Genomic DNA, 22,164 nt, shown 5'->3' with positions numbered 1-22,164 from the left:
AGCTAAAGCTAACCCTAAGAGTGAAATATTTAACAGTACATGACACTTGTTAGACTTAAATACATTCAATACTGTAACACAGGAGCAATTTTGGGTGAAGTGTCTTTTCCAAGGACACAGCGGAATGTTGACTGCAGCGGGATTCAAACCAGTGCCCCCGTGATCCTAAGATCAGCGCACTTACCACTGAGCCACAGCCTCCCTTAAAGCCCAGAAGACGTTGCTATAGCTGCACCATTACCTAAAATAGAAATATTCTATGTCATGTGCACCACATTTTGATGATATCCAGACAGACATATAGTACTTCTCTATTCCATCTAAAAATATCTGGTGAGGAAAATGTTTTAGATTTCATGATTAGTCACCACAGGTAGTCCACTGATTGCTGCTTGTAAAATAAAAAAAGACTTTGAACCAGAGGAGTTCCTCCGACTTCAAAGCCATCTATTAGGGAATTTTAGATCACTACAGATCATGTAGTAATAAAAAAGAATTCCCAAAACGTATCTGAAGCACACGTTAATAAAAAGCAGCAACTGCACTGCAGAAATATTGAGTAACTAATTCTACTGAGTCTGAGAGATTTTATTACTTTTGTCTAAAGCTGTTCATTTCTGTGGCAAGACTATCAAATCAACCTATCAATATAGTGGGTAAATAATGATTTTAATACATGGCTCAGGGTTTTAGATATTTTTTTCTGTAACATCATAAATATCTATTAATTAGATAAATGCGCTTATTTGTGGCAATACAAACCCAAACAACTTAATATTATTTGTCTTTATTAGGCCAAAAGTAAATGATTATTATCACTATGATTATTAATCGTATTGTTATTATTAATTAATATATTTTTATTATTCATATTTGTCATATTATTATTTATTTTTTTATAATCTAAGAAAAAATGTGTGTATTCAAATTGTATTTTTAAAACATGGCTCAGGCTTTCGGACATTTTTGTATTAACTTGAAATGCTTGTTAAAAAAAGCAAAAACATTTAATAATTATTATATCTTAGTTTATCTTGATCAATGTGCCTTACAATAAGAATAACAAAAAATATTGGATGTGGAAAAGGCCGTTAATAACAATAATAATAATAATAATACATTTTATTTGTGAAGCACCTTTCATTGCTAAAAGTAATCCCAAAGTGCTACAAGAAGAGTGATAGGCTTTCAAAAAAATAAATGTTGTTATTATTCGATAATAAGAGAGTTGGGTGTGGGTGTGCTGGTAAACACCCTCTTCCTCCCCCTCTTGGAGAACATCCTCCCCCCCTTCGCGTTGTTGTGCACCTGTCCTGCTTTAATTAAGACAGATATATGTTCTGGAGCCAGAGTCCTGCTGCTCACCTGGCTCTGCTTCCCCTCTGACAGCCCAACCTCTCTGACCTCTCATACTCTTCTTCCTCTAACATATTATCACTGGTTTCTGCTTACTGCTTCCTTTTCCTCCCTCCTATGACCTTTTGTGTTTTGCCACGCATGCAATATTTAAAAATAAAACTTAATGTAGTAACAGCTGCATTAAATCCCAATGTGTTTATAAAGATTTTAAGCAGCCTGGTCCGGACACCTGCAGTCTGAGCTGGCAAAGGTTCAGCTTTCACCTCCAAACTGTGGAGTGTCCTAGCCGTGACTTTGTCCTCACAGCCGGGTCTCTGGACCCGGCGCCTGCTCTACTGCCCAGCGAGAGGACTGATAAGCCTGTGTGAAGAAATGAAAGGACTGTGTGTATAGTAACGTTTCCATCCTTGTGAGAGTAGAAGAGTACGCAGGAAGGAGTGATAGTAGCAAAGAACTAAGTAAGTGTAGGTAGGGTGCTGTTGGAGGCACTGAAATGGAGCGATGGAGATGTGATGAGGGCCAGAGCATGGTTACTAAGCCTTAGTTCATTTGTATTAACAGTATTACAATTAGGCTGATATTTTAACCAAACAAGGCTAGGCCTATACATCATGATTTATTGGGAGAAACCAAGATATCTCATGTACCATCAGAAATCCACCCAGTCTATGCCTTACTGCCGTTGGTCTGTATACAGTAGGTGTTGTCTGTTCCTGGTTTTAAAAACTGCCTTACAGGAAAGTGATTGCATTTTTTATATTCAATTATTTGTGTTGGGTCATTATTCCCCACATTATCTTGTCTTCTAATTTTGCTGTAACTCCATCATATACAATGTTGTTGTTTGTTTTTAATCTGTAAAGCCCACTGAGACAAATGTGTTTTGTGATATTAGGCTATACAAATAAAGTTTGATCTGATTATATTCTCATTACTGATGATTATTTATCTAAAAGGCCATTGTATAGTCGGCTGTTTGGGTTCCCCCCTTATAATATTATGACTACATTTTTAAGTGCTTATTTTACTTCCACTTAAGAGTGTATACAGCATGCTTAAACAACCAAGGGCCGGAAGAGGCAAAACTCTGGGCTACTTTTTTTTAAGCCACCTCACATTGTCAACATGACTAGACGTTTCCATCCTAGTGAGAGCAGAAGAGGATACAGGAAGTACAAATAATCGTACAAAAAAAGGTTCTTCAACAAACTAAAATGTAAATAAAAATGTTTCGTAAATCAAATGAAACTGTAAGAATCAGAACTTTGAATACTATATAATAATATAACTTAATTTTATGAACACAAAGTTATGTAGAAGGTGTAGCATTGCTTACTCTAGCGCAGTGTTTCTCAAACTTTTTCATACCAAGGACCACTTAACCAATGAAAAACACTCGCGGACCACCTAACTCCACAAATATCCAAAATCACATCGTTTTTCTAAAACAGATTACAAATCGCCTGAAAATGATACAAACAAGTGGCAACATGTGTGATGAAGGTGTTGCGCTGGGCTATATCATGCAATTGGAATTGAAACTTAAGCTCACTCCATTGCAGAGATATTCCTGCGAGAGTGCGGAAAACTTACATTCATTTATTTATTTCAAATGTGACATTTTACCAATATACTCACGGACCACCAGTGGTCCGCAGCCACACTTTGAGAAGCACTGCTCTAGCGCAAAACACTGTCTGCCCTGTCTCCACTCAGACTACATCATCCCCAACCACCACAGAAACAGACAAAATATTTCCATTTGGGTAGTTTTTGGTTTTGTTTACCTGCTATTGTCATTATTTAGAATCTAATAGTGAACCAACTTCTATGTCACATATGAAAGTAGGTGTGTCACATAGTATCCATGTTGACTAATGCGTGGAAACACTGGATGTGTGTGTGCTGTGTAAGCTGATGGTGCATCAATAAGTGCCAGAAGATCAGAGTCCCTGATGGCAGAAATACCATGACACATCAGAAATGTACTACAATAAAATAATATAATCAGAGATTTGCATATTTCTGTGTGTGTGTGTGTGTGTGTGTGTGTGTGTGTGTGTGTGTGCGCGTGTGTGTGTGTGTGTGCGCGTGTGTGTGTGTGTGTGTGTGTGTGTGTGTGTGTGTGTGTGTGTGTGTGTGTGTGTGTGTGTGTGTGTGTGTGTGTGTGTGTGTGTGTGTGTGTGTGTGTGTGTGTGTGTGTGTGTGTGTGTGTGTGTGTGTGTGTGTGTGTTGGAGAGACAAAACTAAATAAATACCAAACAGAGAGGAGCAGTTCACCGTCTGCGTGTCATCAAACAGAGAAAGATATGAATACTGCAGTGAGACGTGAGAGCGATTTCATATGTCGAAGTAGTTTTCAGTGAAATGTGACTTCTCACGCTTATCACAGAGCGGGGGTGGGGGGGGGGGTTCTGCTGCTGCAATCTGCCTCCGTTTCTCAACGAGATCTGATTACTCTTTCCTGCTGCTACCAAGTAAGCTATACTGTACGAGGGCCCAATGGTTCTTTCTGGAAGAGTTCAAATGGACGTTTGTTCCAAATGTAAAGACATATCTCAAAGCGTTCTTGAGATACCATATTCATGAGAATAGGGCAAACAAAACTGTCAAGAAATCAGAATCCTACTTTCGTCTAGCACTGGCAGATATCCAGCAACCCTTGTTTTAAAGAATCTTAGTACATTTGGCAGCGTTATGATAACAAACTACATAAAAGAATGCCTTGTGAGAACGGAGAGCTCGACCAACTTCTACAGCTTTGTCTTTTAGATGAAACTTCAGATGACTCACGTTCTTTAGTTCTTTCGCCGACTTCTACGCTCTGCAATCCTGTCTCTATCTGCATATTGTGTCAATGAACAGTACATGTCAACCTGTCGCTGACTCACCGTCACCACGTCCTTATCTGTCTGCACTGATCAGATGATAGATGGTGTGTGTGTGTGTGTGTGTGTGTGTGTGTGTGTGTGTGTGTGTGTGTGTGTATATGTTTACGCTTGTGACCCTTAAGCAGTAGGAAGAGGTTTGTGTGAATGTAGGGTAGCAAGGACATGTTTATGATGTGTATGTTGAGTGTGTTTCTGTGTGTGTGTGTGTGTGTGTGTGTGTGTGTGTGTGTGTGTGTTTGTGTGTGTGTGTGTGTCTGTGTCTCTGTGTGTGTGTGTGTGTGTGTGTGTGTGTGTGTGTGTGTGTGTGTGTGTGTGTGTGTGTGTGTGTGTGTGTGTGTGTGTGTGTGTGTGTGTGTGTGTGTGTGTGTGTGTGTGTGTGTGTGTGTGTGTGTGTGTGTGTGTGTGTGTGTGTGTGTGTGTGTGTATAGTGAGAGAAAGGCCCAAAGGCGAGCTGGAGGGCTGGACCTGTCGCTTCAAACTAATGTCCAGGTTACTGTCAATCATCGCCCACACATGCTAAGTATTGTGTGTTTTTTTAACATTTAAACCCCACTCTGCAATTTGGAATCTATACATTATTTTCTATTGCACTTCTGTGTGTGTTGTGTCATCACCAGCAGTGAATTAATGCCATCCTTGCACCTTTTTTCATAATTGGATTACTATAAACTGAAAGGCAGGCTGTCAATAACTGTCAGCTTTTTAGAGGCTGAGCTTCGGGCCGGTGACAGACAGCGGACAGCAGAGTTTTAACAATGATCCCAACGCTGCCTTTGTTCAATACAGGAATTCCCCAACGTCATAAAGGATTATAAAACAGACTATTTACTCAGTTAGAAGCTAACAGTATGGAACAATGCACATGGGTGTCCCTGACTGAGGATGCAAATAGTTGAATCAGCGTTTCCGTTGTTGCCGGTTAACATGAAGGGGATTATCTTGTTGTTAGTTTCACCAATAAGAGGGTGCTGAGTGACTCATCTATTCTGCCTATTTTTAACACACTTCCATTTGTGCCTACGGACAATTATTTTCACAGTACATTATGACCGAAGAGATTGAAATTTGTCGGCCTTCAGCTGACTTTTCTTCTTTTCAAAGTCCAGTAAATACCACGTAATGAAAAGATTGAGTCGATCTGATTGGTCAAGCCTCACCTATTGATCAACGATTGTTTTGTGAAAGTGCGTCCATGTTCATGGTACTCAAATAGAGCAAAGCAAATCGACCGACAGACAGACAGACAGACAGACAGACAGACAGACAGACAGACAGACAGACAGAGAGACAAACAGACAGACAGACAGACAGACAGACAGATAGACAGACAGACAGACAGACAGACAGACAGACAGACAGACAGACAGACAGACAGACAGACAGACAGACAGACAGACAGATAGACAGACAGACAGACAGACAGACAGACAGACAGACAGACAGATAGACAGACAGACAGACAGACAGACAGACAGACAGACAGACAGACAGACAGACAGACAGACAGACAGACAGACAGACAGACAGACAGACAGACAGACAGATAGATAGAGACAGACAGACAGACAGACAGACAGACAGACAGACAGAACCCGTTTTTTTGGGGCACTTGCTTATAGTTTCAAAAAAAATGTTTGGCCCCAATTCCATTATCCTCAATTTTGGTAATCAACAGTCAGGAGGAAACTGACAGGATGCAGTCAACAAGAGAGTGCACAAAGCAAACAGATGTTTCTTTGCGCCGTACCCTGAAGATTTTACCAGGGAATGGTTCAGAAATGTAGTCATCTTGTGTGTGCAAAAACACTTCAAATATAAAAGTATATACACAATTTTGTCACCATGGTGATTTATTTACACATACTAAGAGAATGAACTGAAAGCACAGTTATTTATTTTCAAATTTGTATTAACAGCATTATTAGTATGTTGATAAGGATATAAAAATAGGCTATATATATATATATCATGATTAATTGGGAAAAGGCAAGTCATTTGATGTAAAATCAGACACTGTGTCCATAACCACGTCATCCAACATGTGTCTGCATAATATTGAATCTACTTGACAAGTCGTGCAAAATAAATCTCCCCGATTTCCTGAGTTTGTGTTGAAGAGTTATTCATGTTTATTTTTTCGCTCGAGAACTAATTTTCCTGATTATTCTCACCCTGCATGAATGTAGCAACAATCACAATATTTACACCATGGCTGTCTCATGGCTCTAATATAATATTGAGGAAGTCTTAAATCAGCACTCAAACGGGATTAATGAGTCAACATGGGTGATGAGAGACAGAAAAAAGACCATTATCCTAATTGGTGCAGCTCTCCCTTCACCACTTTCTCACTCAGTGTGTACATTAGCATGGCGACACATTTGTACTACTCCTGACTCAGGTTTGTTTATGATGTACACCTATAACTATTCAACTGTGTACATGTGGTTATGTGTAGTCAGTTTGAGTGTGTGTGTGTGTGTGTGTGTGTGTGTGTGTGTGTGTGTGTGTGTGTGTGTGTGTGTGTGTGTGGCCTAGCATTACTATACTTGTGAGGACCTACAGTAAATCTGTTTACACAGTCACGTGTGGGGACTCGCCTCCCTTATGGGGACATAATGGAGGTCTCCATGAGGGTAATCATTAATTTTAGGGGGAAGACTTGGTTAGGGTTAGGGTTAGGGTTAGGCATGTGTTGGTTAGGGTTAAGGTTAGGATAAGTCTCCAGGAAATGCATCTAAGTCAATGTAATATCCCCTGAAGTGATGTATACATGGTGTGTGTGTGTGTGTGTGTGTGTGTGTGTGTGTGTGTGTGTGTGTGTGTGTGTGTGTGTGTGTGTGTGTGCGCGTGTGTGTGTGTGTAATCCTACTCACCCACGGCCTTGAGCGAGGTGTACTTGTTGAAGCCGATGCCCAGGTTGTTGTGAGGGTGAGACAAGGCCATGGCGGGACCCAGGGGAGACAAGGCTGCGTTGTTCAAGTGGTTATGATCTGAGAAAGAGACAGAAAAGTATACATTTGAATTGTTGTTCACATAAAATATCAATTTCCGTAAATCTCAGCCAGAGGAAATGCGAGAGACTGAGAAAATTGTCAAGAAGGGGAAACAATATTTCACAATTTAAAGTCTGAAGGCTTTAAGGAGTCCTTAAAACTAAATGTATCCAGAGAGACATGAGATTCTCTTTCTGCAGAATGGGTGCAATGATAAGCTGAGGCTGCAGAACCATTTGCGCATACCTCGTTACATAATGTTTCTGCTTAAATTAATAAATATATTCATAAAGCCTTCAGATGTGCAAGTCTCCCAGGACAGAGACGTTTTAAATGCCAACTGCTAGAATTCACACTGGTGGAAAGTCGACCTATGGGTACACACAGTACATACATGGATGATATTAATGTCAATTTAAGACCATTTTATGACCCTAAAATGATGAGAATGCATCTTCCTAAAGATCAATAAAAGAAAATTCAGATAAAATAAAAATAAAACAATCAAACAAAAACGATAAATAAAATACACTTTTGAGCACTGTGAATAAAAGCAAGCAATGTCTGTGTAATAGCTGAGTCTTATAATGGTAGAGAAACCGCTCATATCTGGATGCTTTGGTGCACTATGGCTCAGGATTTGATCATCTGTTAATAACCTGCATTCTAGCAATTTTGCTATAGATCATGTGATCCCATGTGTATGGAGGGAGCTTTGGGAGTTTAGCCTTAGAGGACACATGCACCTAAACAACACTAAATGAAAGCGATCACCCCAACATTAATAATAGGGCCTCTTAAAAAAGGTTTGACCCATTGAAGTAGCACTACAATCGGTGTGGCTTATTGGAAGCTAATGGACTTTCAGGATCCCTGCTATTTTAAGCCTGTAACTTCATGGTTGATTGCACTTAATGTAAGTCGCTTTGGATAAAAGCATCAGCTAAATGAAATGAGATGTCATAATTATGTAATGTGCTTGCTAAGAATTCAAATGAAAAAGTATGTCATTTGGAATGCAGCCACACACACACACACAAACACACGCACACACACACACACACACACACAAACACACGCACACACGCACGCACACACACACACACACACACACACACACACACACACACACACACACACACACACGCGATGGCTGAGCAGTGGGAACGAGGCGGCGGGGAAACGCAGAGCGAGCGATGTGACACCAGCGCTGACTGATTGAATTAGAAATAGATCTTCACTTCTCCGTGTAATCGATATGCGGCGATGACACGCTGTGTGCGGCGTGGAGGGCAGGGACTGTGTGTGTGTACTTTTACGTTTGTGTTGCCACGAGTGTGTGAAATGTGGCTTGTTATTGTCTAATGTGAACCGCCAGTACCACCTGCTATCTCCACTTTCTCATCCACCAACACTTTAAAAATAGAAATGTAAAGGTGCGTCACCCAAAAGTAAATAAACACATGAAAGAATAGTTTGTTATGTTCTTTTGAGGGATAAATATCAACATTTAAAAGAAGGGCTTTTACTCTTTAGGTGACCTATATTAATGCTCTCAAGAGTTTTTCTAGCCAGCCAACAACAGTGGAAATAATGAGATGAACAGAGAGAGCAAAGCAGAGAAAGAGAGATGGAGAAAAGGGCAGAAAGACAGTGAAGGGAGAGATAGTCAGGGCAAAAAGAAGGAAAGAAAAATCAAGTAATTGATGGAAAGGTCCTTGGCCGGTCTCCAGTTTGACCACAGGGCTGTTCCTGGCCACCAGAGAGAGAGAGAGAGACAAGCGTGTTTTGATAATAGAGTGCTAAATAAGATGACCCTTTATTAATCCCCACGGGAAATTCAGTTTTACAATCTGTTATCGTACATGCATAGGACCTTTACCGAATAATTCAAATACAGATTTGCACAAACACAAGCATTTTCACACATTCAAACATATTTATTTTACTTAAACCGATATTCATGCACTTTTAACTTTATCTGAATATTGAAGTATGAATGTTTGTACGTTGTGTCTTCCTGAATGTTGTACGTCTCTTGTTGGTGTTTGTATTTTTGATGGCAGCTTAAAAAAAGGAGTAGCTGTACTCATCTCATTGTACCTGTATAATGACAATAAAGGGTTCTATTATTCATTTATAATTCCAATCCAATCCAACTTTATTTATATAGCACTTTAAAATCTTCAGACCAAAGTGCTGTACAGAGAGATAAGCTCACAAAACATAAAATAAATACATTTAAAATAAAAGATACACACACAAAACAGCCATATACTAAAAACAATAGAGAGAACCTGCATAATTGACCAGGTTGTCCGAGCAGTTGCCTTGCTAAAGGACATTTGACCAGGAGTTGAACTGGCACCTCTCCAGCTACCAGTCCACGCTCCGTATGTTTGGTCTAATCTGGATTTGAACCGATGACCCTTCAGTTCCCAAGCCAAGTCCCTACAGACTGAGCGACTGCCACATCCCAAACGTCAGTCATTGAGACACGGTATGGGATCAGCAATGTGCAACAAAAGGTCCACGTTATCTGCTAGCATTGAAACAAGATAGAAACTGCTGAATGTCTCAAACTATTTCCCATTTCATGTATTTTTATCCAGGGCCAATAACTTCTGCAAAAAGTTTTGTGAACATGACAATTGAAAAGGGCATTTCTGCATTAATGATGCAGGAGAGTAGAAGAGTTCAGAGTGAACCTGGTGTGCCCATTAGCTCTGAAAAAGAATTTCACTGATTTTTCTGACACTAAAAATGTTTCTTATTTTAAAAATCACACATAGAAATGCCGTTTTTACATAACTGTCACTGTAGGAGCGTTTTTTAATTAATTGCTTAAACTCCTACAGTATTCGTAATTAAAATTAGGGAACGATAATCTCGTTAGCGTTAATTTTATGGTTTAGGTAACACAAAATGCAGCATTCGTCGATTTTTTAGAACACAAAATCAGTATATATGAAGTTAATATGGGACTGAAACTCCTTCAGGAGGGATTTTAGCCTTTGCATACCATTTACATGCACTAAAACCTATAGAACACCCTGCAGGAAAGGGAAAACAGCAAATCTAATAGAGCCCCTTTTAGTAGACACACAGAGATGTATTAGGATTCATATAAAGTTGTGTGTCTAACCGCCTGATGAATATAAATGCAAATTGAAATCTTGTGTTTGGTCTCCACCAGTTTACAAGAAAACAATCGGTTGTTTAAGCGTCTGACTGCTCCACTGTTCTGCAGCTAGTTGCTAACTATGTTTGTATGCTGTTTGGTGCAGAGCAGGAAGCATACAGTGTTTTTTTTAGAGTTATTTAAATGAAAACAGCACCGTGCCACTGCCTAAAAACCACACTACAGTAAGTGGTAAAGATACAAAACAGTTAAAATATTTTTCTGCATATGATTTGGGAGTTTAACACAGGATACAAAAGTTTCTCTTTTTGCAGCTGAATTACATTTCTCTCTGTAAACAGAGTATACATTTCCATTTTAATGTTCATTTTATGAGATGTTAGGGCACCAGCCTGTTTTTATGCGTAATTCAGGAGGCTCCCTGCCTTAGTCACTTTGCCGCTATTCGTACGACCACATTGTGAGCGCGACGGAGGGAGCAGATTGAAAGGGAATGCATTTTTCCCTGTATTCTGTATTCGTGAATAAATTCTCTCTGAATGTCCTACATTTTCCCCGCGCTGGTGTGTATGAGTGTTCATGAGTGTGTGCGCACTCTTTGATGTACTATAGTATGGAGGCCTCGGAGGAGAAACACTCATAAGAATTCAAATTTATGTTTATTAAGGAGAAGTGGAGAAGGAAATGAGGACTTAGGGTAGATGAATGTGACTCTCAATGAGCGTGAGAGGGAGACTGTGTGAGGGGGGGACTGTGTGAGGGGGGGAGTGTTCAGACGTGTTTTAGTGCGGCGTTTTGAGACCTGCATGTGTGCGCTCACTACTTCTGTGTGATTTGCAGCGTGCATGCTGCATCCTACCAGCATGCATTTGTTTTTGTTTGCAAGTGTGTGTGTGTGTGTGTGTGTGTGTGTGTGTGTGTGTGTGTGTGTTTGTGCGTGTGTGTGTGTGTGTGTGTGTGTGTGTGTGTGTGTGTGTGTGTTTGTGTGTGTGTGTGTGTGTGTGTGTGTGTGTGTGTGAGGCTGTGTGTGTGCAGGCAGGCAGCAGAGCACCGCTGGGTGATGGCCTAATTCAGCAGGGCTCAACATCAAAGAGGCAGACTGCTGCAAGGGCTTCAGCCAGCCTTACTCTGACATGACTACTGTCACACACACACACACACACACACACACACACACACACACACACACACACACACACACACACACACACACACACACACACACACACACACACACACACACACACACACACACACACACACACACACACACACACACACACACACACACACACACACACACACACACACACACACACACACACACACACACACACAGAGCGTGATGGTTGAAAAGAGGAGAGGGAAATAGATGGAGGGAGAAGGAGATGGAGATGGAGATGGAGATGGAGATTCCTGTGTTGTTAAATGCATTGTACACAAAACTAGCGTGGAGTTTGAGTCCTTTTAGCCACGCAGGCTAAGATGAGTGCACTTATGGAACTGTAGGCCACACTGGATGAACAGCCAAGTGGCGTATATGTCACATCATTTCATGTAAGTGTGTGAGGGAAGGAGAGGAGAGGAAGAAAACAAGAGGAGGTCAGAGGAGGCCAGGAAGGAGAAGTCAACTTATACAACAATGTCTTTTAATTAAGGAGATATCATTTGGATTTCCTTCAACCGATAACGTTACCTGCTGCTCACAGCCGATACGGATAAGACTAATTATGTTGCATTTAAAAAAAGAAGCAGATCATAACCTGGTGTTCATGTAAAAAGAGGAAGAAAGGCTGAAATGGAAACACATGATATCACTGTTGACTAATCCTAAAACTGTAAAAAGGTAGTTAAGTAAAGTACATCAAAACACTTCTGGGCTTACTTAGCTTTGCATATTTAAGCATTTTTCCGAATAATTCGAATTAAATGATTTGACATAATCAGTCAAAGGAGACAATTTAATACTTAATACTGAAGCAGAACCTGAAGCGACCTGCTGCTTAGTCTGCAGATAAAACATTTGTAGATGTATACTAACAATGTGTTTGTATTAAATTAGGTTTTAAAGCAACACGTTGTTAACTAGAAATAGTTTAATAGAGCACAAAGTCCCTAACGTCTTAATTGTGCTCTCAAAGTGCACTAATGTATAAAATGTTCTCCCAGGGGATCATTACCTCAGAGCCCCCCGGGGGGTCCAATGTCCACTCACCATGGTCTCTCAAAATCTCAGAGGAAATACTGATACCTAATAATATTCATTTCCCATGATAGGCCCCAGTAAATATACCATGCCTCCCTACAGAGAGGACGTGTTGCTAAAGTGAAGCACCAGCTGTTTGGGTGACTGGACTACATGTTGGCCGATGTGCAAATTAAATTATTAGAGCAGAAGCTACAAATCATACATGTGTCCTTACTCATCGCATGCAACCAGTATTATTTCACAACTATAGGAACACTTTAACTGTCGCACATCTGAATGATTTAGCTATTCCATTTGAGCTCATTCACTGTTTCTGCCACTTTCATGACTGTACGCTAAATATGAAGAAGCTACAGGTAGCGGCTAGCTAGCTTAGCTACAGGAATGAAGGTGGACCAGCTATTCTTGTCTTGTCTTAAATAAACAAGCTACTTCCCTGAGTGTCAACTAATTAAAGCATTAATCAATACAAATTCAAAATAAATCGGATTTGGATTGATTTAGATACTCCAAATGAAACGGCATATTCCTGATTAGCTTAGCATAGCTGGTTCTGTTTAAAGGTAACAAAATCAACCAGTGTAAAAAATGACAATATATAATTTATAAAGAGAGTATTGTGCTGAAGTATTTCTTGTTCCAACAGACAGAACAGTTTTTATACTCAATTAATATTAGCTTTAAGATTTAGTTAATTATGTAGTGCCGTTTGTTGTCTTCTCATCTACTAACTAACCCATGTCAAAATACCAAACTAATACTTTAAATAACACTCTGCATGATTGCACCTTTCAAATAACTCCACTATCGTTCCATATTATTTAAGGGAAAATATGTCTGTTGTTTTAGGCTATGGGCTGCATGAAACAACAGCAAATAAAGATATCCTTCTCAAATATTGAGGAGCTGCGCCAGATGTATTTCAATTTCTCCGCCAGCCTTACAGCGTGTGATGTTATCAGTGTGCTGCTGCTGCTGCTGCTGCTGAAAGAGGTAGATATAACCTTAACCTGGAACATGTTAGGTAACTATACACATTGCATGTTAGGGCTTTCAGAGGGTGGCATGTGTGTAACATATGGGCCTTCTTCATTAGTATACCTCTCAGTGTGCCTGAAAATAAATACACGCACACATTACTTCAAGGTGTTGCGGAGTATATTGTGCTGCAGTCCTTCTACTGTAAATCACGCCAACAACATCCAAAGAGGACGAGCAGATGCTGCTTAGCTGAGCGTTACCTTCCTTCTTCCCATTTTTTATATTTATCTCTCCATCTCTTTTTATCACAGTTTTTCTCCGTTACTTTTCTTGTCATATGCCTCTTCTTCTCTGCCTCGCTCCATCCTTCTTTTCTCACTTCGTCTTCGTCGTACCTCGTCTTATCTTTTATTTTCCCTCAGTGAGTGTGAGGCGCACCATCTGTTGTGTCGAAGCAATGAAAGCAACGTGTGGAGCGCACTCATCCACCTTTCATTTATTAAATCCTCTACCTTATTATAGCATATAAACATGCAAATTAGCATGAAAAGTAAGCGTTTATTTCCTGGCTGACTACATTTAACACGCAGTGATGTAATAAAAGATGCTTGTCGGTTGTCTTTAGTTGCACAAATGCTTTAATATTTAACTTCGCAATGACAACTGAGTGAGTGATGAAATGACTAGAAAGCGTTGTTGCTAGCCCACACTCTCTTTGCTTCTCCCCTGCTGTCCTCGCTCTCGCCTGTGTGTGTTAAATGGAGTAAATGGAGTCATTTCAGTACACTGATTCCAATGAGAAAGTCTCTCTGTCATCCCCCACCCTTTGTCCTTCTCTCACACACTCTCTATTTGCAGGGTAAACGAGGGCTTATCCCCAGAAAACACCATTATTTTCTGCCTTCAGCCTACACATTGGAAGCATTCAACTTTGACTGTCTTTCTGCTCAGCACTTTACGTAACGCAGTGGAGCGCCACGCTGGTAACAAACATGCAGGACGGACGGCGGCTTTTCACTTTTAAAACGCCCCCCCCCCCCCTCCACCGTAGGTCGGGGAAGGTGAATTAAAGGAAGGTAGTAAATGAATGGAGGGAAGAGATAAGGAAGAAAAGGATTTGAGGCTTACACAGCTAATATTCTGAAGGTGTATTGAGAGCGTCTTATAATGACACACTGATTTAATACACTATAGAACAGGGGTGTCAAACTACATTTCATCACGGGCCACATTCGCATTATGGTTGAGCTCAAAGGGCCGGTTGTAACTTTAAGACTATATAAAAATACATATATACATATTTAATATATATCAAATAATGTATTATATTCAGGGGTGCATATCACTTTTTTGCCCTGGTTCTCAAAGGAGCACCTGGAGATGTTGCTTGGTGCTCATCCTTAAAATGAAATAAACCGTACATTTTGAGGGGGTCTTGACTTTATTTGCCAGACACACGGCACTGAATACACATGCAGAGGTGAACACAGAACACACATGCAGAGGTGAACACAGAACACACATGCAGAGGTGAACACAGAACACACATGCAGAGGTGAACACAAGACAACATTAGCACGACCAGTAATCCTACAAGCTGTCATCACTACCCTCCTGACTGTTCTCCTCACTGTCTTCCTCTCTGTCAGACATGGTAGCTGATGATGTAGGCCTACTACTTTCTCTCTGGTTGAGTCTGCGATTAGCTGCTTGCATCCACAAGTCAACAGCTGGTTTTGGGTCGAAAGTCTCTGTTGTAGGGATGTGCATCTCCATCACTGAGGCCGATGCGATGCGCATCTCGATACGTTACCACGATACGATACATTAACGATACCTTTGAAACACCAGGCGATGCGATGCGATACGATTCACCCCTGTTGCGATACAGTTCGATACGATTTGATTCAACATTACGCGATTCGGGGCGATACGATGCGATTCAACACGATGCAAAAATAATGATACTTCAATATGGTACGACAGAGGATTTTTGTTTTATTCCTTATATGCAGCAAATCATACATTAACAAAAAAGTGCTTTACATATTTGGTACTGCACATCCCATCATGCCGTTTATTTTTTTACCTTTAAAAGCTCTCCAGAGTACAATTGTATAACACCTCACAGTTAAACAATGTAAGGATGCATTGCTCATGATTAACAATGTGCAAATAACAGCTACCATAGAGCAATGCCCATACAGCTGCCAGCCTGATGTGCTTAACACTCAGAGGCTAACTCACCAGTGAGCAGAAAGCATTGGTTTCTATCTGAACAATAAAGAAAACAAATAACCTTTCACAAACAGGTATTTCATAACTGCTTACAGTAAGGAAGACATTTAAATTATTATTGGCCGTCACAGGCTGCTGTAAGCTAAACACCTCTCTCTGACAGAACACCTCACTGAGTGATTTAACTCATATGTCTCACTTTCAGGTTTCTCTTTTCAGCCGCAGACCCCATGTCGCCTCTTTATGTGCGTCGCTAAGTTCCTCGTACTACTTGTGTACTTTAAAGCGGCTCGGCATCGTTAACAATTTGCGAGTGATTTTTCAAGTTGACCGTCTGTAGTAATAGTGCCGCGCACATATACCATCAGGACGTTACTGATGGGGTGCGGCTGCGGAGTGATACTCTGTGTATGCAAGTCCGCATCTAGGACGGATCTATGTATCATGGCTGTAGACCTGTTAAGTAATAAAGATACCTCATACAAAGGTCTACGGATACCTTATTACTCTCCATGACCTGCGGTCAACTATATAGCATAAATGACTATTACACCGTCTTTCTTGAACAATCCGAAGTGTTGCCAAACGTTTGATTTGTAGGTATTTTTCGCTGCGCGGTGTTTCTCTTTCTCCTCAACTTCCGTGTGTGTTGATAACTGAGACTCTCGTTCTCCGTAGTGGCGAAGCAAATATCAAAGATCGTCTCTGCTGAACGTTGACAAGATGAGGGGATTTTATATGAATGAATCGGTTTTTTACCGATGCAAAGACGCTACGCAATCGATGCATCGCGAGTTCAACCCAAACTGTAGCCGATGTGCACTCTTTCAACCGGTGCACTCGCATCTTGAACGTTTATGCCGGTGCACCGATGCGAATCGGTGAATCTTAACATCTCTAGTCTACAGAAGGTCCAGTTGTGATAGACACGGTTCGCCACTGGAAAACAACATAATCGAAATAAAATATATATTTTTTAATTATTTGTTTTATTGGTTTTTCAGTTGAATTATGCTTAAAGTTCAGGGTACTCAACTGTTAAAAACATACTGTTCACATTTTTTTTTTCGATAAATTGATTTTTTTCAAAGTAAATGGATAATCGTTTTTACGATTTAGTACGATCTAGTTGTGGGGCCACATAAAATGAAGTCGCGGGCCGGATTTGGCCCCCGGGCCTTGAGTTTGACAACCCTGCTATAGAAATTATTAAATAAGACGCTTACAGTTGCATTGTTACAAAGACCAAGGGGCACCCTCTTACTTTTGGCGTGCGCCTTCATACCAAAATGCCGATTTTCCCCCGTAACATTTGAAAGTGATGCCAGAAAACAATATTTCTGTTGGTCAACATTGTATAATTACTCCAAACATACGTCTGCTGGTAGTCGAGTTTATTTGTTGTTGAGGTGCAATATATGACTCAGCAGTTTTCAGACAAGAAGAAACTATTATTTTCCGCTTCGCACTAATGCATTATTTTGGCAGGAAGTGACGCTAGCGCCCTCATACTATATTTTTCTAGAAAAACCCCTGATGACCCATAGTGTGACGATGTAAGGAGCATATTATTCATTAACATAGGCCCTTCAGAAAAGCGTATCAGTAAGATATTTATATTATTAATTTATATTAAGTACTTGAACCTGCTTTGCTTGAATGAGCACAACAACAATTCAAACACTACATACATATATAGTGGGATTATAAAGTTGATATAAGAACATGTTAACAAAATGTTTTCTTTTTAGACTTCCAGCAGACATTCAGCAACTATAGCATTTATTTGGAGTCTTATTTGTATTGGCAATGATAGTTAGATGTGTACTCTAGATCTGCTCTGTTTTGGTTGCTACCAGGGAAATATCTTGCTCTTTAGCTGGCGAAATGTTTTACTACGTTTACCACTAAATCATTTTGTGTGTCGTTTGGTGTTGGCCACGTGTTTTACCGTGTGATAATTTCAGATGAAGGAGCTAGGATAATAACAGCGAAGAGACAAAACCAATAGAGAGGCGAAGTCCCTCCCTGGGACCTTATTTCGGAAAAAGTATGGTCAATGGAGAGAGAAAGATTATCTTTCCATCCCGTTTGAATTGTGCCACGAATTACACATATGATGTTTGCCAATTTAAAAGATAATTTTGCAAGTCAAAAACAAAAAAAATGTGTCATAAAACTGTGAAGTAACACTTTCTTTTGTGTGAAACCGCTCAATGAACTACATCTCCCGTCTCGCACCTCACACCAAGACGGCCGTCACGTTGGCACATTTCACTTCTTTCTTTCAGAATGAGGCGGAAAGTATTAAAAGAGGTGAAAATCAGCATGTTGAGAACTGTACATACACAAAAGGGGAGTTAGTCGGTTCCGTAAGAGCCAGCATGCGGGACCGGAACTCTGGGATTTGTAGTCTTTCTAGTTGCGTATTTTTCATAGTCTTATATTTCAACAGTTTTACAACAAACTGTGACTTTTTTTACATGGAAATTATTTTTTAAGATTGACAAACTTCATATGTGTAATTCGTGGCACAATTCAAACGGGATCGAAAGATAATCTTTCTCTCCCCATTGACTTCAATACATACTTTTTTCGAAATAAGGTCCCATGGGGCGGAAGTAGATGGGCGGGACTTCGCCTCTCTATAGACATATGCTAAATTATCCGCTTAGCTTAGGGAAAACACGGTTATATAATGCAGGTATAACTAGCTTTTATCCCATTTTACATGTGAGAGCAACTTAAAGCAAAAGTATTAAAGTGCCCATGTCATGCTTTTCCGGTTATTACCCGTCCCCTTTTTTTTATGCATGTAAACGGTCTGCAGACTCAAAAGCCCTCAAAGTACACCCTGTAGGGAGTAAAACTCTAACACAGAAAAGACCTGTCTATGCTGCCCCAGAACGCCTCGTTGGACATTTCTAATTTTCCATTGTTTTTCTTCCTGGATTCTGTGACGTGTGAACACCCAAATCAACAACAAATGAACAGATTGGCCCAAATGGACCAATCAGCGGAGCCCCTCACACACCAGGATCCTTTGGCTCACTAACAGGGAGTCCCATTGACTTGCATAGAGCTCCCTGAACGCTGGTAATAGACGAGTTGGGATGGCGGAGAAATGCTCTCCTCAGACCCATTCTCACAGCGTTATAAACCTTTTTCTTACTCAATATCAAGCCACACTTATTGTTTTTACTTCGGCTGTGAGTGTGTGTGTGTGCTCAGGATGAGTTTCACTGTGTCTCGCTGTATCGCCGACCCGGAAACCTGTCCGCTCCTCGCAGCAACGAGCCTTGCAACGAGCCTCGCAACGTCCCGACCAATCAGAGCACACTGGGCTCACAGGGAGGGGGGGGGGGGGCAGGAGCTCCAACAAGCCGTCTAGGACAGAGAGTGAATACACATGCTATACAGAGATGCTGTATGAGAAACCAATGTGAGTTTGGAACATTTCACAATTTTAAATCTATTTTAGTAGACCTCAACAATGGAATTATGATCAGTAGAAATGGCCGTGACATGGGACCTTTAATGTCCAGGGAAAAAGGAAGTAGGTCACTCAGTAGATTACTGTCTAGTCCTTGTAACCGATGTGAATGATATGTCAAAAAAACTGAAATGAAAGATGGTAGAGGAACTGAGAGTTGATGAAGGGGAATGACAGGGGAGAGCAGGTGAGATATGAACAGATGGGAGGAAGATAAAAAGTGAAAAATGACAAAAAGAGCTGATAATGTCCCTCGTGCTCATCCTTCATCCCAAATATAAAGCAGCTGTTTGCAGCGCCGCAGACACAATAACAAAAGCCCCTGAGATCTCGAGTGTCTCTTTTCAGCACAATGAACACCGTTATTAGCCTCGATTTATTATTATGTAAGAGATTAAGTTGTTATGCCTAAGTACATATTCATTATTAACCTACTTTAGACTGGAATGATGGGGTGCTTAGGTTTAGGTTTTTTCATAGCTCATCTAACGTTTACCTGTTTAGGGTGAATATAGCAACTAATAAGAAACGAGCAAAGCATTCATCGTTCCTTTGACTTTATTGGACACACTTGACACTGAAAAGCACCACAGAGCACCTAAAGCTGCTGATATTTAATTGTAATGAGCTTTTCATGGTAGTTTATTTCCAAGTTATTACCCCCTCGTTTTGACTGGCTTTGATCCTTTAACTCTTCCCTGTTTCTTAATTAAAAATACTTTGTTGTTAATCTTTATTTCCTACATCCAGTCTGGCTGCTTAACCTGTCAGGCATAATAAAAAAAAAATAACCACCCTACGAATTAATACAGGAGACAATGTAGTTTCTTTACTCACACATATATTTTCTTTGTGACTCTATGTAGTCATACCGTGTGTGTGTGTGTGTGTGTGTGTGTGTGTGTGTGTGTGTGTGTGTGTGTGTGTGTGTGTGTGTGTGTGTGTGCGTGTGTGTGTGGTGCGTGTTATGTAACAGTGGAGCAAACAGTATGAGTGAATCTCTTTATTCCATTATTTCTTTTTTCCTTATCTACAAAGAGCTTTTTTAACTCTGACAGGCGTCTGAAGTCCCGCTGGCCCCCCTCAAAGACACCATGACTCATCCTCCCTCCGCCCCCCCCCCCCCCTCTCTCTCTCTCTCTCTCTCTCTCTCTCTCTCTAATTGTTCTTCAAGGAACAACAAAGCACACCCCTGGCCAGCGCTACTTAACTTCTGAGGATTCAATTATTCAAAAGAGGTAATTGTACTGCAAAATCCTCCAAAACTCACACGAATGCTGGCTGATGTTCTGTGTGTGTGTGTGTGTGTGTGTGTGTGTGTGTGTGTGTGTGTGTGTGTGTGTGTGTGTGTGTGTGTGTGTGTGTGTGTGTGTGTGTGTGTGTGTGTGTGTGTGTGTGTGAGCAATCCCATAGCCTTGTGTGTGCTGCAAATTGAATGTGTGTGTGTGTCTGCATGGTACACGTGCAATTTGTGTGTGTGTGTGTTGCATAATCATCTCCAGCTCCCTCTAACAGCTGCAGGAATTTAGAGAGGTGAAGAAACTCTCGTTATGCAACGGGACTCAATTGGGGTCTCATAAGCTGATTTGCCTGACTGAATGTTTCATGAAAACATTTCACATCAATTGCAGAAGAGGACAATCAGAAACATTAGACACTCTTTTGTGACAAATTAACTCTCGGTATGACCTGGTTTCAAGATGGTTATTTATAACAGCTGTATTCAGAATAAGTTCATTTGAGTCTGTGTTGAGTTTTTAACTACAAATCCATAATTGTCCTACTTGTAATAGTTTTTTCTGACCTAGGAGAGAGCAAAACTTTCCACCATCAGTTTTGCTTGTAGCTAGCATGCAGTGGAATGTTGCTGTTAGCTCGTTAGCGACGGTAGCTTGCCATCTTACCGCACAAGTAGCCGTATTTCTGAAAATGTAACAGTAATAGTTTTTAGAACACGCTTAAATACGAAACATCGGGTAAACTTACCCTATTATTTTCCCTAAAAATGGGACATTGTGAAAGACAATGCTGTGTTAAAATCAGCAGGAAGAGAGCTAGTTATGGGGAGCTAACAGCTAACGCTAATGGTTCGCCCATTGAATTCCATAATGCTAATAATATAAAGTATAAATATATTTATTAAAAATGAATATTGTGAAGAGGGAATTTACGATGAAATGGTGATGTGTTGAAATAAGGTCAGTCAAAAGATAGTACATGTTAACGCAAATTGTTTCAATGCTATTGTTTGCTTTTCACGAATGCAGGCCGCGTTATGATGAGGCACCCTCTTTTCTTCTTGGAATAAATGTGCAGTAAATTCAAGTGACCGTCGTCATGAGCTAAGTGACTGTAGGATATGAAAAACCCATGGAGGTTAAAACTGTCAGTAAAAGTGATGAAATATCTTGAAAAAGTGTTAAAATATTCGAGTCCAAGTGATTTTGGCCAATTTCTTTATATTATCTTTAAAAATCCATGAGAAATCCCTGAAGGAGTTGGATTTCTAAAGGCTGAGATAAACTTCTGTTCTGTTACAGTCTTCTTTTGACCAATTATCTAAAAGATAGATACAGATATATCTCTATAAATCTCTGTGAAGGCTAGAGATACTCAGTCTTGCTATCCGCTCTACTTGCAGAACTGATGAATTAATAATAACTGGTAGATCTGTTAGATCTGTGTGTGTTTGTGTAAGTGCATGTGTGCGTGTGTGTGTGTGTGTGTGTGTGCATGTGTGTGTGTGTGTGTGTGTGTGTGTGTGTGTGTGCATGTGTGCGTGTGTGTGTGTGTGTGTGTGCGTGTGTGTGTGTGTGTGTGTGTGTGTGTGTGTGTGTGTGTGTGTGTACTGCAGC

General features: G+C 40.4%; 1 protein-coding gene across 5 annotated transcripts in view; it reads right to left on the bottom strand.

The window, feature by feature from the left end:
• Positions 1-22,164, bottom strand: part of LOC307015664 (protein shisa-9) — a 125,474-nt gene that overhangs the window by 12,120 nt on the left and 91,190 nt on the right. For all 5 annotated transcript variants that reach the window (XM_079644434.1, XM_079644433.1, XM_079644435.1 and 2 more), the window contains one exon: positions 7,127-7,243. In XM_079644434.1, the coding sequence (XP_079500560.1) occupies positions 7,127-7,243 (117 nt within the window). The remainder of the gene's footprint in view (positions 1-7,126; positions 7,244-22,164) is intronic.

Source organism: Notothenia rossii (assembly GCF_949606895.1).
Source record: "Notothenia rossii genome assembly, chromosome: 8".
In the NCBI taxonomy this organism is placed as follows: domain Eukaryota; kingdom Metazoa; phylum Chordata; class Actinopteri; order Perciformes; family Nototheniidae; genus Notothenia; species Notothenia rossii.
The sequence above is the reverse complement of the archived record's forward strand: the minus strand, read 5'-3'. Positions and strand labels throughout refer to the sequence as shown.